This window comes from Diadema setosum, chromosome 3 (assembly GCF_964275005.1).
Source record: "Diadema setosum chromosome 3, eeDiaSeto1, whole genome shotgun sequence".
In the NCBI taxonomy this organism is placed as follows: Eukaryota; Metazoa; Echinodermata; class Echinoidea; order Diadematoida; family Diadematidae; genus Diadema; species Diadema setosum.
Genome location: NC_092687.1, coordinates 42,360,249 through 42,377,024, shown reverse-complemented (window position 1 = coordinate 42,377,024; position 16,776 = coordinate 42,360,249). Strand labels below are relative to the sequence as shown.

General features: G+C 35.2%; 1 protein-coding gene and 1 long non-coding RNA gene across 2 annotated transcripts in view; one reads left to right on the top strand and one right to left on the bottom strand.

Moving 5' to 3' along the window:
• Positions 1 to 16,776, top strand: part of LOC140226391 (uncharacterized) — an 89,760-nt gene that overhangs the window by 68,332 nt on the left and 4,652 nt on the right. The window contains exons 2-10 of the mRNA XM_072306868.1: positions 815 to 952; positions 1,908 to 1,998; positions 3,178 to 3,264; positions 7,027 to 7,089; positions 8,381 to 8,452; positions 9,442 to 9,557; positions 12,493 to 12,573; positions 13,227 to 13,347; positions 14,851 to 14,980. Of these exons, the coding sequence (XP_072162969.1) occupies positions 815 to 952; positions 1,908 to 1,998; positions 3,178 to 3,264; positions 7,027 to 7,089; positions 8,381 to 8,452; positions 9,442 to 9,557; positions 12,493 to 12,573; positions 13,227 to 13,347; positions 14,851 to 14,980 (899 nt within the window). The remainder of the gene's footprint in view (positions 1 to 814; positions 953 to 1,907; positions 1,999 to 3,177; positions 3,265 to 7,026; positions 7,090 to 8,380; positions 8,453 to 9,441; positions 9,558 to 12,492; positions 12,574 to 13,226; positions 13,348 to 14,850; positions 14,981 to 16,776) is intronic.
• The window catches only part of LOC140226392 (uncharacterized), a 119,890-nt gene continuing 105,049 nt past the window's right edge, over positions 1,936 to 16,776 (bottom strand). The window contains exons 2-4 of the long non-coding RNA XR_011900950.1: positions 3,979 to 4,006; positions 3,146 to 3,243; positions 1,936 to 1,986 (exon numbers count right to left, since the gene is read on the bottom strand). This is a non-coding gene — a long non-coding RNA (uncharacterized lncRNA). The remainder of the gene's footprint in view (positions 1,987 to 3,145; positions 3,244 to 3,978; positions 4,007 to 16,776) is intronic.

Here is a 16,776-nt window from a genome sequence, read left to right as displayed (position 1 = left end):
GTGCGGATACTCTATAGTCATGACCTAAAACCTAAATTATTCCAGAATGCGTATACGTACAGTAAATGAAAAATAACTGATAAGCATTCAAAACATTCCACAAAATAACTACCCTTGTAATCATATAACTGTTTTAAGGCAAGGCCTGCTCCTGGTTGTATTCTTCGTTTTGTCTTTATCATGCATGCATGCCATGCAGCTTTTGTTCTAGATTTTGTTGGCTTGTTTTGTAATAATATCATGTTACCGTGAACCGATTCTATGTGGAAGCATTTCCCTGAGAGCGCATGTTGGGTCATTAAAATTTGAAAATAGTGACCAATCACAGAGTCAGGAGTAGAGGAATCGCAATTCAATCTATTCGTCTCTGCGTTGTATTTGCATTAGAATGTGAAATATTCATTGACATATTGTTTACAATTTGGCTTAACAATCTCGCGCTTTGAAACCATACAGCTTATAGCATCATGGTATGACCCTTGACGTATACATTGTATACATTTCATTTTGTGCGTATATAAAATGAAATTAAATCTTATGAAACAAAAAGTAATAAAAAATGCAACAAATAATTGTTATTTCTAATATGATGATGATGATGATGATGATGATGATGATGATTATTATTATCATAATTATTATCAATAACAGTAGTAGTATTAGCAATAGTGGAAGTAGCAGTACTATCGTTATTTTTTATTTCTATTATTGCTATTGTAATTATTATCATTGCATTATTATCATTATTGTCATTATCAGTACTACTACTATTATTAACAACATTATCATTATTATCATTGTCTTGTTACTCCAGATATGACGAGCTGTACGTTCTCTGGCAGAAGCTTCGGGATGACGAACCTGAGTTGCTTGTGACATTCCAGAACTTTCTGAAGAAAGCGGTTTCTGAGATACAGAAGATGCACGACAATTGCGACAACGTTGTTAAAAGGTAAAGAACAAATACTTCTGTGATACTCCCCTCCCCCAACACACACACGCATACACACACTGACACACACACACACACACAAACCAACAAAGAAATAGAAAACCTTCTTAGATTTTAGAATCATTTGCAAATGTACATGACATTACGTTATTATGATTCTTCTGAACTTGTCAGATTCTTTAAAGATTGACAAGTTCAGAAGAAGGTGGTCATCCTGAAGAAAAAAGAAACACCTAAACTTGACCATGACGATTAAGTGATTGGTTATGAGATGTCGAATCGAATAAAATGTCTGAGGAATGTAACATCTAGATATTATAGGACAATACAGAAATATTTCCGTAGTCTATACACGGTGCTACAGTGGATTTTTGTATCAATCCAATACGTTTCAATCTGTTTCCAGTACGCTTCTAAAAGACTGAAAAAAAAAAATCTCTGCATGCATTTTAAAGGTATGACAAAAATCATATCATTGGGACTTTCCTAGATAAAGGCAGGGGGGGGGGGGATCTGTATTTGGCGTCTATTTTTAAGTTTTCGTGATTGATCAGAGTTAGTTCCATTCACATTTATCTGTTGTAAGATATATTTTCATAAGATGTTTGACATTTGATAACAACAATAAATGTCCTAAAGGAGTGCACAACAGATATTACAATCTAGTCGCCTAGGTGCGTGGAATTTGGAAATCTACAATGTTTGAATGGAACCCCATCGCAATGAGAGAGTAAAAGACAATTCCATATCTTTCATAAATATAATACAAGTAATAGATACAGCGGCTGAGCGCACTGTTCCACCGTATGTACGTAATAGATATATTTGTTAACCTACTTAGGTAGCGACGAGAGACTACCATGGGTTTTGGGTTACTGATGCTACTTTTTATCTCGCTTTATTTATTGCATTTGCGAAAGAAAAAAACCACAGTATCTGACTGTTTTCATTACAGCAAGAATGGCATACATGCCGACGATATGCGAAGACTCTACGAAGAGATGGAACTTCTGCTGACACAGGAAAGAGAAACACTACGGAGAAGAGTAAGGAAAATATGCGTGCATAATAGTATGTAATATACATATATATATATACAGACATATATGTGTATATGTATATGATATGCATATATATATATGTATATATATATATATATATATATCATATATACATATATATCATATATATATATATCATATATAATAATTATGACAAGTTAGAATGCAAAAGCAGATAAGTTTTTGTTATTCAGATTTTTAAATTAAATGCTTTAGAGTAGGGGTTTCATAAAATGGGGCAAAAAGTTGGACAGGTGGAAAAAATAGATTTTTTTTTTCAATGACGGTCATTATCATTGCAGGTATTATTAAAATTATTGCAAATACTTTACTTTCTTTGTTTTTTAAATAAATTAATCTAAGGCGTCCTTACGACCGTGTATCAAGCTTAAAAACTAAAATACGTAAACGTAGTTCGGTACGAATAAGCACTTTACAATCCTACTTCTGCTGTTATGTCGTCATGTAAAATGATAAACGATATGGCAAGCAAAAGCTTTCAAAGTGATTTAAGGACAAGTCTAATCAATGATTTTTTTTTTTTTTTAGAATAATGCTATGCTGTTTACTGCTAGAGTGGAAAACACTAAATGAAACCAAATTTGCACAAGTTATTAGGTACATAAGTTACATTTGTTTGCAACTCAAACGTTGATGTCGTGGGTTTTATTTCAATGAGCATATAGTCAGATACTATGCGTACTAAATTTCAAGAACATCAAAATGATGACTTGAAAAGCATTTTTTTTTTGACAGTGATTAAAACGAATATTCGGATGAATAAACACTTTGATACTCGTTATGACGAATGCAGACGTAAATTCATATCTATATGTATATATATATATGAAGAGTTTGTTTGCAAAAACCGATAAAGTCCATTTTTAAAGATTTTGAAGTACGGTCTCTGTCATAAAGTACAGAATAATACCTTTTAAATGACATATTGGTCACTACATATAAAGATACATTTTTGAAGTTATGGTCAAAACAAGCAATTTTTTTTTTATTATTCTCTTTATTTTTCTTGACCTTTAACCGCAAATATCTCCATTTGACAATTTTGGACTTATCGGTTTTTGCAAAGAAACTCTTCACATATATATCACGCCTTCTTCATAATTTCACTCACTCTTGAACATCCTTCCCCGCGTTAAACCACAGTATCGCCAGGAGATGGAAAATGAACTCGAAAAGCTGATGGACGAAAAGGACCACGAAGTTCACGAACTGTTGATCAAAAAGAAAGAGGTATGTTATATATATTCAAATTTATTTCTGTGTGTGAATGCTTCCCTTCTCTCAGGATTAAAAAAAAAAAAAGATGGATGCATATTACTTGTCTGCTGCATTTATGTCAATTGTAAGCATACATGTACTAATAAATTTGTATTAATAAAACTTATTAAAAAAAGTAATAATCTATCATAATTTGGCATTACTATGTAACCTTTACGTTAAACCTCACTCTTGTTCAAATCTAAGTTTCAATCACATTTATGGAAAACAAAGTTTTATGGAGGTAAAGAATAAAGCACAGCGACAAAAATTGCCAGTTCAAAAACCGAGGCAACGCATTGTCGGCTGAACACCCGAAGAGCGTTTTCGCAAATTTTTGGGCGATTGAATTATTGGTATTTTGTGTATCGTGTTGTAGAGATAAATCTCCCCACAATACGGTGTCAATTTTGAATTATTCTCATTGTCAGAAGAAATGTTAAAGAAGAGTGCAATTTCACTCGATATTTGGAAATATGCATACATATATATTTGATAAACTCACATTTCATTAAAATATAAGCTTTTCAATTCATGAAAATTGACTGTTTCGTTTCTATTTAAGTTTAAATCTTAGAACACGATACCACCCTTCTACTTCTAAGCTGACGACATTAATGATAAATCCACATGAACTTTTAGTACCGTGACTCCCGTAGGGAATTGGTTAAATAATTGTAAAATTACCTCTGCTTCACTGATCACTCTGGTACTGCTACAGATAGGGAAATGAAAATGGAAAAAGTAAGTCTAGCGTGGCCTCGTTAAGGGAAGCTCTCTCCCCAGACGGAGGGGGTGTGGGAGGTAGGGGCAGGGAGATGGGAAGGGGGGGGGGGTTGGGGATGTAGGATTGGGAGCCAGACTGTCGTCCTAGAGCAAACACAACACGGGAGACTGAGGGTGTGGAGCGTCTTTCGTTTGTGAATAAATATTGCTCCGGTCCCACCTCAGGCCCGTCAAAACCGAGGCGTGCTGAGGGCGTCTTTTCGCACACAGACACTGGATCTCGAAGGAATTGTAGGGAAGTAATCCTAGAACTGTCCAATCCGTGTTAAGCATCTACTCATGCATACACACGCTCACACGTACAAGCACACTGTATTAATGTAGATATGAATGAATGGATGCTATATAGATATACCATCTATCATACAAATTACCATATATGACATGTGTGTACATTATGGAGGATGTGTGTGAACGAGCAAGAATGAATATGTGCATAAAGTGCGTAATAGGCCTACTGATTATTCTTCATTTCCGTTTTTTGACGTGACGCAAACAGCAAAAAACTGTTAAAATAAACTGTGATAACAGAAGAACAACTATGTGTGTCTGTGTGCGACCAGTGTATACTCAAGTGATTTGAGCAAGCTATGAAGTGTGGTATCCCCTCACGTCGATATACAGTCTTTAACTCACCGATCGCTCCCCATACCCCTAATTGACGTGACGTCAGCCCGTGGCTATAAAAGTTCATGGATTGTCGTAGAAAAGGAAGCCGATCACGACCGGTCGATAGTGGTCTGTCGCACCCGAGAGGGGCGAATGTTCAGGCAGCCGAGCACAGTCCACCTTCCGGGTTATTTTGAGGAGAGAGATTGCGCGAAATTGAGGCGATAACGAGGGTATTGCTATGAAGCAATTCGCGTAAAGTGAATAACTTGACTGCGGCGAGTATTACGCATTGGCTGGCGAAATATATTGCATTATTTTCTCTCAAAGCAAAGGGGATGCATGAAAGCATGCATTCGTCAAACATGTGCGTTTTTATAAGAGCAGAGTGGCGGTATGACAATAATAACAGGAATTATGTGTTGACGATAGCAAAAAAAAAAAAAGAAAAAAAGTTCTTATCCTGGCACACACACACACAAAATAATTGTAATCATTTTCTGCACCGTTTGGACTATATTCAGGAATCAATAAGGTAAAAGCAATATCCACACTCTATTTATTGGGCAATCAAGATCTATTTCGCAGACTGGTTTGAAAACTGTCCCGTAAATTCCATGGAGTGTAATACCCTGGCAGTTCCACATTCTTCTTTGGAAAATTGATTTTTGGCTAGAGAGTCTGATGTTTATTCAGAAACGCTTCTAACGTTGACCCCACGGCATTGAAGACAAATACCCCGTGTCTCCCATGGCCAGAATCGACAGAGGACCTCGCGCGGGATCGATAGCGAACCGCTAACATCGATCGGTGATGAGCAACCAGCAATTGAAATTTGCGGTGGATTCTGTAGCAATTGAAAGCCATCGCACAATAATGCAGACAGAAGTGGAAAATAATTTGAAAAAGAGAATCGAAAAGCAGAGCCAGAAAGCAGCGGAGAAAATAAGATGACCGTACCTGTATTTTCAATATTAAACACTTTTACTTATTTTCCTTTTTCCAAAGAAAAAAAAAAGTATGAATGCAAAAGCTAATACATATAAGATGTGGGTCATTACTACACGAAAGTATGGATTATTATTCTTTAAATCTTATACACTGCGAAAGGATGGGTGTTTGATGCAATACCTTGAGTGTTATAACTAACAAAAATTTTCGTCTGGCACTCATTCGAGAGAAAGAAATACTACGCGGAAAAGGGGTAACCTAGATAACTTCAATCGATAGCGAGCGACCACATCTGGCCGCTGGTTTTTCGAAAGTCACCCTATTTAACCCTTGGCCTTCTGGGTATTGGAATTACCTGTGGCGGATGGCGCATCCATTCCCCCGGAAGCATGGGGTCAGTCAGATTGTTAACCTTACAGAAGTAAGACCAGGTTTAAGAGGCAACTAGCCACTGGGGGCTCGCGAGGTGCGATACCAGTAATCAAATCACAGATGCTGAGGTGCTCACCGTCACAGGAAATTTCCACTGGCTTTTTAGCAATTACATTCCACTGGCAAAACTTGGTGAACATAAAGTCGGCGACAGTTTAACGTTATAGAATTAAAGTCATGGTATACCATCGAACTCTGCTGATAAGATTAGAATTATTTTAACCAGACAAACAACTTTCTGTTTTAAAGATTGTATATCCCTCTTGATAACGTCACGAAATTTTGCATGGTTAATGAATGATGTCTCTCCCAACGTCGTGCGTGAAATCTTACCGTAATACACCTTGGAGTTTAAATAAAGCGAGACGGAAAACAAACCCAATGTCACTCCAGAATCTACGCTCCCTATTTAATTGAACAGAGAATAACGGTAGGAATTTGGAAGGGTCATAATACATTCAAGGAAACAATAAAAAGTTATCCACAGGAAAGGGCTGAATTACCTACCGCTACAATATACCAACTTATGAAAGGAGTCTTAAAGGACTCATAGGGCTCCAAAAGGAACACACAAACTTTAAGGGCAGCATAATGAGGGACACCCTTCTGGTGGCACCAGGGACTGACGACCCTGTCTTGGAAGACATTCTAATGACGCATCGAAGGGAATGTTTGAAGACGTTCGAATGTCATTTGTCTCGGAAGTGGTCCCGCAAAACTGCAGAACACACAGATGACGAAAAAATCCAGAGAAAAGAAAAAAAAAAATCGCTGCTCAAACAAATACTTATTAAAAAAAAAATCAAAATCAATCATTTATTTTGTTTCTTAAATATTCAGTTCTTGATTTTATCATAATTCATAATTATTCGTTTGATAATGACATATTACATGTGGCTGTAGGAAATACCACAATAATATTCCAAATCGTTATGCTTTGTTTACTTTTTTTAACAGCTCGAGCAGTCTCTTCAAGATCTGGACAAACGGGAAAAAGACAGAGTGGTCCAGAATCAACAGGTACAGTATCTCACATCGTTATCTGCTGAAGTCTGTGATGCCTTAAATGTTAGATTTCGTGTCTGTCCTTTTTGCACTAACGGTCGCATCATCTTATTAGAACAATATCTCTTGTCTCTTCATTGAACTAATAATTGTACTTGTTTTCAATTACGTGAGTACATGATTAGCCGAATGTAAGTACACATCATAATTCCGGACTACTCTCTGTTTTAATATAATTCATTCATATATCGTCCACTCCCATCGTTTTTTGATGAACTAGCCTAATCAATACCATTATTACAAGAGAGCCACAGACAATATTATTTTGATTGTACTGCATTCCTGTAAGGATATGATTTCCATAAATATATGCATAATTGCCATTCTGGGCGCTACTGTTTTTGTTTAATGTATCAACATATTTGTTTTCCTTTTTTTTTTCAAACTATCAGAGACATCATACCATGGACATTGTCGAAGGTTCCATGTGTGTTTATATTGATATGCCCCCCTTTTTTGCCATGTTTTTACTCTGTAAGAGATTAAAAGTAAACCCTTTAGTTTGCCAGCCATGTTTTCATTGCTTTCTCTAAGGGAAGTTTTGTTTTTGTTTTTGCAATTGCTAGCCCATCTTTAAACATTTTTTTTTTCTTTAAAAATATAGTAACAATGATGAACTAATATCTGACGTAGTAATCGGTAATCCTTGGCAATGAATTCTGGGATGGCAAGTTTATCGAATATACAGGAGCAGAAAAGACGCCTATATTATGCGTATTTGAACGCTATGTTGCCGATATGCAATGAGCTTAAGACGTGCTGGTAGCAGTAAAAACGCAAGTTGGTATTGATGTGGACGCTGATATCTTAAAACATGATTCACGCCGTCTCAGATGGGAGATCAGAATGACGTCACCCGATCATCTGATATATCCAAAGCGCGTGAAGCCAGTCCAAGAATCGAAGCACATCTCTAATGGATACAAAATGACACTGAGACGGAGCAAATCATTAAGAATCTAAACTAAGCAAAGCATTTTGTAATGACTATTGACAAAAGTTATTCTTTGCTATCTATGTATCATTCATTCAAACGCATGTCGAATTTATACTTTTTGTACATTCTGTTGAAAGAAGTGAAAATAAAACCTTTGAATTGAATTGAAAAAAAGAAACAACAACAATATAACGCGATACGAGAATGAGAAAGTCTAAACTATGCAAAGAAGCAACAGCAAGCATAAAGCAAGGCGAGGATTTTGCTCTTGTAATACTATCCGGTTCGTGTCTCTTTCTAACTTGGCAGCTGGAACAGATGGTAATGGAACTGAGCAGACACGAGGCGAATATCATAGCAGAAAACGAAGGGTTGGTACAGGTAAACAATCGACAAAACATACGCATTTTTTTCATATTCTTTCAAAGCATGACCCCCTTCTCTCTCTCTCTCTTTCTTTTATCTAATAATAAAGTTACGTGCGTTTGTATCATGTGTTTAGTGGCGCTTTCAATTTGTTCTTTATTCAATTTCAACGGAATCGTTCTAAATGACTGAACGATCTACCACGTAATACAAATTTGTAACATATTCATATTATATATTATGAAACATATTCTTCTTTGACGTCCTTGAATGAGCTTTGCGTCTTAGTGTAGTGATGTGAGTTTTATTCTTGTTTACTTTTCTTTCGAAATATTTTATTGTGTTCTAAATTTCGAAGGAACTTTGTGAAGATACCAAAAATTGTTCTCGAAGACACCTTTTTGACGTTATTCTGAATACCCATGCACAAGTACACCAGGCCAGCGATGCATTGACAAAGAATTGACGAAATGAAAGATAATTTTCAATATATCAACAAACTTTGCTGTTGCAGGAGGGGATTACGTCCTTTGTTTTTCATTTCCAAATTCAGCCACAGAAGTAAAATTGCTATTATCAGTAGAAATAGTATAAACTTTAAAGTGATAGTAGTGGTAGTACATGTAGTGGAGTGTAGGTACCTACATTTGAAATAGTGGCTCGGATAGTAAAAGTAGCTAGTGATAGCTTAAGTAGTAGAAGTGAAAGTAGTAGTAGTACTCGTAGTAGTAGTAGTAGTAGTAGTAGTAGTAGTAGTAGTAGTAGTAGTAGTAGTAGTAGTAGTATAGTGGTAATAGTAGTTAAAGTAGAAGCTGTGGTAGAAGAAGAAGTAGAAGTAGAAATAGTAGAAAATGAAGAATGAGAACAAGAAGAATTAGCAGCGATGATGACTTTTTTTTTTTCCTACACAGTTTTTCTCTATAGCCCTTTCTGATCTCATTATCACCTTACAACGTTAAATAAGCTTGTCTCCTCAATATTGCACATTTGCTGGAAACACGCAGGAAAACTCGCAGCTGCGCATGCGCCTTGACCAGTCCCTCGCGGGGCTGAACGAGACGCAACAGCTGTGCCTTCAGCTGCAAGAAGAAACTGAACGAGAGAGGGCGTTCATCGAAAGGTATGTCTCCAGGTAATACATGTTTCTTCACCGTGCATCACTGTAGCTGCATATTATTAGTGGGCACTTCACCAAATGACGGTAACTCGTGAACTATGTGCGGATGTTGTCGTTTTCACGTGTTTAGTGAGACAGCCGTGCCATCTGCCGAAGGTGGAGAGGGTCATATGGCTGGGCTTCCAGATGGTATTCTTGAAAAAAAAAGGTGAAATAAATTAATTTATAAAAACACATTGAAGTAGAAAATAAATAGGAAAACAATCTCACGAGATACTCCGCATTTCACTGGGGAATAGGGTATGCTGGCTTAAGAAATTAATAAACAAATAAATAAATAAATAAAGAAAGAAAGAAAGAAAGAAAGAAAGAAAGAAAGAAAGAAAGAAAACAAGAAAGAAAGAAAAAGAAATCATGAGTGGGGGTTATAACAAAGTATGTAATTCAGCTTCGTTCTATTTCTAAAGAAATATATTGGACGAATGAATAAACAAACAAAAAGACTATTAAACATTTTTGCCAATGGGTCATCACAATTGGGTCATCACAAGAGCCAATGGGTCATCACAATTGAATATTAATAAATTAGTGAATCCCATATTTTGACAAGGCAACACCTCGAGCTTTACTGACTTACTTAATTAAGTGGAAAGCGGTGGTCCTCAGTCTGTCTTACAAGTGCATTTTTTGTTGTTGAGAAGACGAAACAGTTGTAATACAAATCAAAAACTTAAATACGAAATAAAACAGGAAGATCAAAGCACACATTTAAAGAAAAGTGACAATATCTTGGTCTGTCCTTTTAAAGGTGTTGAGAAAGCTGAAAAACATTTGTTTTCTGTTTGTTACGAAGAACAAAATCTCTCTCTCTTTTTTTTTTTGTAATTTGAAGGAGGGAATCGAACATTTTGCTGTTCTTGTTGCATTTTCCCTGAAGAGATACAAGTTCTAACACACATCGTATCATTGTACAGTTAATGCCCTTGTCATTTGGTGAAGTTTCGTTGTCACTATGCATCAAACATTTCTTGTATTGGTCGTTTGCATTGTGGTTTGTATGATGGTTGTGTTTTTCTTGTCTTTTCATATGATGAACATGAGGGAAGGAAAGTTACGAAACACAGGCATAAAATGTAAATCATTAAGTTGATATCGTAACTATAGGGTGCCAAGAACTCGTATCTTCAAACATGTCAAATTTTCAGGTGAGAGAGAGAAAAAAAGAATGGCAGCCCAAACACTATATCAAGATAATGGGATAGCCTTTCTTTACAATGTCATTGTGGCTTCATTTTTTTTTTTTTTTTTGGGGGGGGGGGGTAAGATATTTAGGATTTGGACAAGACATCACTTAAGTGATTATCTGACCATTAATCCCCCCCCCCCTCAAAAAAAAAAAATCATTTACATCAAAATTTATGATACAAAATCTTGTCACCTCAGTATTATTTATTATTCATAGCTGGCAGCAAAATAATTATATCATAATAAATATTTTCCGCAGCGTGTTATCTGACACTAATATAAATACACAATCACGATATCAAGAAATTATTCTTGTAGTGTATCATTATCTTACTCATACCCATCAGTCTTGTTATTTTCATCTAAGTTCATTTCAACAAAATATTTTTTATGTTTGGTATCCTTTGTAACGATTCATGTAATGATATATATCTTACATAAAAGCACAGAGGCAAACAAGCAAATAATCAAATGAACAAACAAACAAGTAAATGATAACAGTCCGCATGAAAGAGAGATCCCCCCCCCAAAAAAAAAAAAAAAAAAAAAAAAAACAGAGCTAGAGAAACAGAATGAGAGGTAGGAAAATCTAATCTTTATTTCTGATACTAAAGTCTGTATGTGGCTTCGAGTGCATTGTCATCTTTGATGTCTGATATAACACGTACCTTTTAGTAACTAGCAAACTAACATGCCATCTTTTTCAGTATACAGATTTTAGCTAGATGACTATAGATAACATCTGCGTAATATACATGTATTTTTTCTAACTAGCATAGCTATAGATTTGCCAGTGTCTTCGCTTGTACTTGTCAGATCGAGAACGGTGAAACGTGTTGCGCATGCTCTGATAATGTGCCGCTATTGGCCAGATTTATTATTTTTTTTCTACGCCAGTGTTTATCCACACATCCACTCACATTGTATCTCTGGCATGCTGCATTTGGTAGTCTCAATGTCTTAGCACCGAAAGAACAAAAAATGGGCATGATGTTTTTTAGTGGTTGGTGGTGGTTGTAAAGTTGTGTCATCTTAAATAATGATAACAGTCATAGCTATGCTAATAATGTTAACAATAACAACGATAAAGTAAAAATAACAAAATAGCAATTACTTTGGGGAAATTGATAATTATTCTAACGATGAAATACTGTTATAGTAATCAAGTAAAATATGTAATAAATATAGTATTAAAGTATAGTCATTCTGGATATGGAAATAATTTTGAATTAGTTGTCAGGAATTTCAGGATCTTAACTAAACTAAACTGGGGAAATATTACTGTCAGGCCAAAATTTCGAACTTTTATCTAATCACCTCGCAAATTCTGACATTCTCCTTGTTTTAAAGAAGTTTACTTACTCTTAAGTAATGTATTCTTCGGCGGTTTTTTTCTTAATGTCTGCTGAATTTATTGTAGTGAAATATATACTATATACTAATGGGAACAACAAACTTAAAGGACTATTAACTATACGCAGTCACATTATTTGGACAACATAGATTGATTTGCCAAACTTCCACATTATTGTTTTGGTAACCATCATATCATTTCAATTTCGCTTCACTTAAATTGTGCTATTCATAATATCTTATGTTTAAGGCATGTAGTCCCTATTCATTATGATAATTTATTTCATGAACACATCCAGTATACTGAACTTGTCTTTTTAATGTGTCTTCTGACGTATAGAGAGTATGCCGAGGCCGTCAGGGAACAAGAGCGGAAGTCACGTGACCGGCAAAATCTGGAGTTGCAATTAGAAAAATTAAGGTAAGTACTTGTACAAGTATCACGTGACTGTGCATTGCCAAAACATTGGTATTGGATTTAACACAAATGGTGTTACAAACGGACACCGATCAAGTTTCAATAGAGTACCACACCGACAAATGTAGAAAATGATAAAATGTTGTAATGGGGTTGAATGATATTACTGGTGTTAATGTCTATGGAACAACACCAGTCCAACTGTTGCTACTGTGTTCACATCTTTCTTTCTTTTTTTCAAAAATCAAGTGCTTTATCGGAAAAATTCTTGATCGTCCTGTTGAAGATCAAAACTTACAAGAAGAACAGTAACTGAGAAACTATAAAAGCCCAAACAGTTCTATATTTTGAAATGACACCCGCGGGGCCCTGTTTAATGAAGAGTTAAAATTGATTATATAGTTGATTTCAACTGTAAGTCTATGGCAGAATACAATTAAAAATGTCCATCAATCAATCGATCAATCAATCAATTAATCAATCTATATACCAATACATCAATCAGTCTTTCAGTCATTCATTCAATCGATCGATCAATCAATTTATCTATCTATCTATCTATCTATCATTCTACCTATCTTTATCAATACATCAATCAATAATTCATTCATTTGATCAATCAATCAATCTATCAATATTCTGTCTTCCTTTCCAAGGGAAAAGTACGAGAAGCTGGTGGAGGACAACTACAGTGTGAAAGAACCCAAGAGGGTGGGCGTTATGCAAATGAGCCGAGTCAGTTCCTACAGCGATTGCGAGTGCGACCAGCAGATGCAGGTGAGATGCAGCTGTAGATACACGCAACCCATACACCTGCTCATGAATATTCATAAGATCATTTTTTTTTGGGGGGGGGGGATTTACATACATGATACAAAATGTGTAAAGAGAATCTTACGAAAGAACTAGGAAGTTAGAGTCTGCAGGAAAAATTGACCGATTTAACTCTCTCATTTCCATCATGATGAAGTGCTATTGACATTGCACACTTGTCATCATAAACGAAAATGAGGGCTTTATCGTAATTATGTATATCCATTGGTATGTGATAATGATATCATCACATACCGATATTATTCCATTAACTTATATATATATATTATATATATATATATATATACATTATTATTGTATGTATATATATATATATATATATATATATATATATATATATATATATATATATATATAAATATATATAATATAACATACATACATAACACCCCCATTTGCTCTTTTTCAAATTTTGATGATAGTTTGGTGACAGGATGATGGTTGACATTTTCTTGTTCATAATGACAAAGTGCTGAAATGATAGTCATAGTCTGTTAAAAGAGATCGACTACATTATAGGGCTTTGGATATACTTATGTGTGGGGAAAAATATTGCTTTTGGCGGAGTCCAGCCCGGTGTCATATCAGGGCTAGCACAGTGAAGTATGATTTGTGGAATAATACATCTCTCGTTCAGCAAAGGGAAGCGCATTAATAGAAAAAAAAAAATCGCCTAATTAGTGTACACTTTTTTAAAAGCAGAAATCCTCACGATATACAGAGACAATACATGAAATACTAACATTTAAATTTACACTGCAGTAACAGCAGCTGTCAATGTGAATTGAATGTCTGTATTCTTGTTGCAGGCTAATTCATAAGAAATAATGCACTGATTTTGTTCGGGACGACCTTTTTGCCAAGAGAGGGCGCTATTGTATTTTTCATCATCCTGGGTGATTTGTTATGAAACAATATTCTACCTGACAAAATCTTAAGGTAATAGAAAGCGTCAGAGGAACTACTTATCAGTGAAGACAGTGTGAAACGACATCGATATTAATAGCGCAATCAAAGCCGGCACATGTCGGATATTTTGTTTGTCATCAGCGACATGGTTTAGAAAGCAACGATTCCGTTAAATAATGTCGCCATGTCAATATTATGCATTTGTTTTCCAATCAGAGAACTAGGAAGATATCATAATAATTATGATCATCACTTTCATCAACACTAGGGTACTCCGTCCTGCTCAAAAGTGCTGAACAAACAGACGCAGCATTTTTCTTCTTTATTTCTCGATTAAATATTATCGATATCGTGAAGATCTGTGCAGATAATGTCATCTGCAACCCTGAATACTGACATATTGATATCATTTTATTTTTGTTGTTTTTATTCTTTTTTTTTAATTATGAAATATGGAATTGTTTTCTTCCCCCCATGTCAACCAAAGAAGTGTCATCATACATAATAATCTCCATGGTAACACCTCTACCTCTCCAGTTCCTCCAGCTGCGGACTCCAGACAGGTGTTTTAAGGTGGTCATGTGCGGCGACTCGGGCGTCGGGAAATCGAGCTTCGTGCAGAGGTTCTGCCACAACAGCTTCACAGTCAACACACAAGTAACAATAGGTCAGTGGGTAATAATGTAATGCCCACAGTCGCTTTAATTGGTTGAATGAATTAAGCAGTTTCATACTCGATTCATATCATTTTGTTTGTTTAAATTTTATGTGGTGGGAATGGGTGTACATGCACTTCAAACGACCCATTGAATAGCACACTACATTATTTGTTTTGTAACATTACTCCTGATACCAGTGGACGTAAGAATACTAATCAGTATGTTTTCACAAAGTTCTGCCGTCAGACATCTGGTAAAATCTCAACTACCTGAAGAAGAATTAATACCGCTTGATTCCGATCGTCTATTTCAGAAGGAAACTTTTAATCAGATTTAACTAATCATACTGCGATGATTTGTAGATCATCCCATAATAACGCAATAAGACACACATATTGCGTGAGATTGAGAGTATAAATCTATATTTACCGAAGGATTATAATCAAGCTGGAAAAAAAAGAAGGGAAAAAGTCAAAGTCGACAAGGAATAACACGATGATGAAGAAAAAAAAAGAGCAAAACGTTTAATCTAGGACTTTAATGGATTCCTTGGAAAGCAAGAGGAGGAGGTTTTGTGGAAAGAAAAGGAAGACAAAAGTGAAAAAAAAATCATGAAAAAAGGTAACATGAAGGGAGCTACAAACTGTACAAGAATTCTAATATAATATATATATATATATATATATATATATATATATATATATATATATATATATATACATATATATATGTGACCCTGCACCTCAAAACAAACAAAAAGTCGCCAGACATGAATTTTCAGTTTAGACCATATTCTGAAAGAGCAGACTTTAATCTTTAAAATGATGTATAACTTAAATCAAATGGACTCTCCTAACCTATCTAAATATTGGAAAGAGAGGACAAACTCAGGAAAAGTGTGAACTGAGAAAAGAGGCTCTGAAGTACAGTGTCTATTCAAGCGCTTAATCTTTACCAAACCGTGCTGGCTGTGCGATGAATGGGACAAAAAACAGGAAGTAAACCACCAGAGTAACAACAATGAAGAGATTATCAAATTAAACTTAAATTAAGCATGCCTCATTAAGACATTCTGTCCATAATTACCTCCAACTTTCAAAGCAGTAGCACTATCCTTTCAAAAGTTATTAGAGTTGAAAATGAAGAGTGTGGACAAGGTTTTTCAGAAATGAAAAAGGGATTCTAAAGACACACCTAATCACACTATTCTACCAAAAATGTTCGAGATAAACTGCTAAAAAACACACTTTCCTGCCCGTTTTATGATACCAAATTTTAGCATAATGTAACAGAAGACCCGCTCTTTCAGAAAATATGAAAAAGTTAAGTTCGGCTAGGTTGACCCATTTCACTTATTTTCAGTCCTCACGCAAAATCAGTGTGTGCGACTTTATGTTCGTTTTGAGGTGCACTGTCACATATATAGCTCTGAACTGGAATCGAAAAAAGTAAATTGTAGAAGAAGGACTTAATCAGGAAAAAGGCAAGAAGCACATAAAGCATTAAATTTTATAAGTAAATGACGAAAAGTGAGTTACGAGAAAAGGGCAAAAAGAAGAAGGGAAAACGAGGAAGAAAATGTCTTCAAATAGTAATTATGACCTGATTCGGGGTTGGAACTAATATTTTAGTTATCTGTTTAGTACCCACTGCGGATGATCATTTTACTCTAAAAAAAAACATCTAGAAAAAAAATCAAGCCATTATAATTATCATAACAATTTAATGACGACGACAATTACGATAATGATGATGATGATAGTAGTAGTAGTAGTAGTAGTAGTAGTATAAGTAGTAGTAGTTG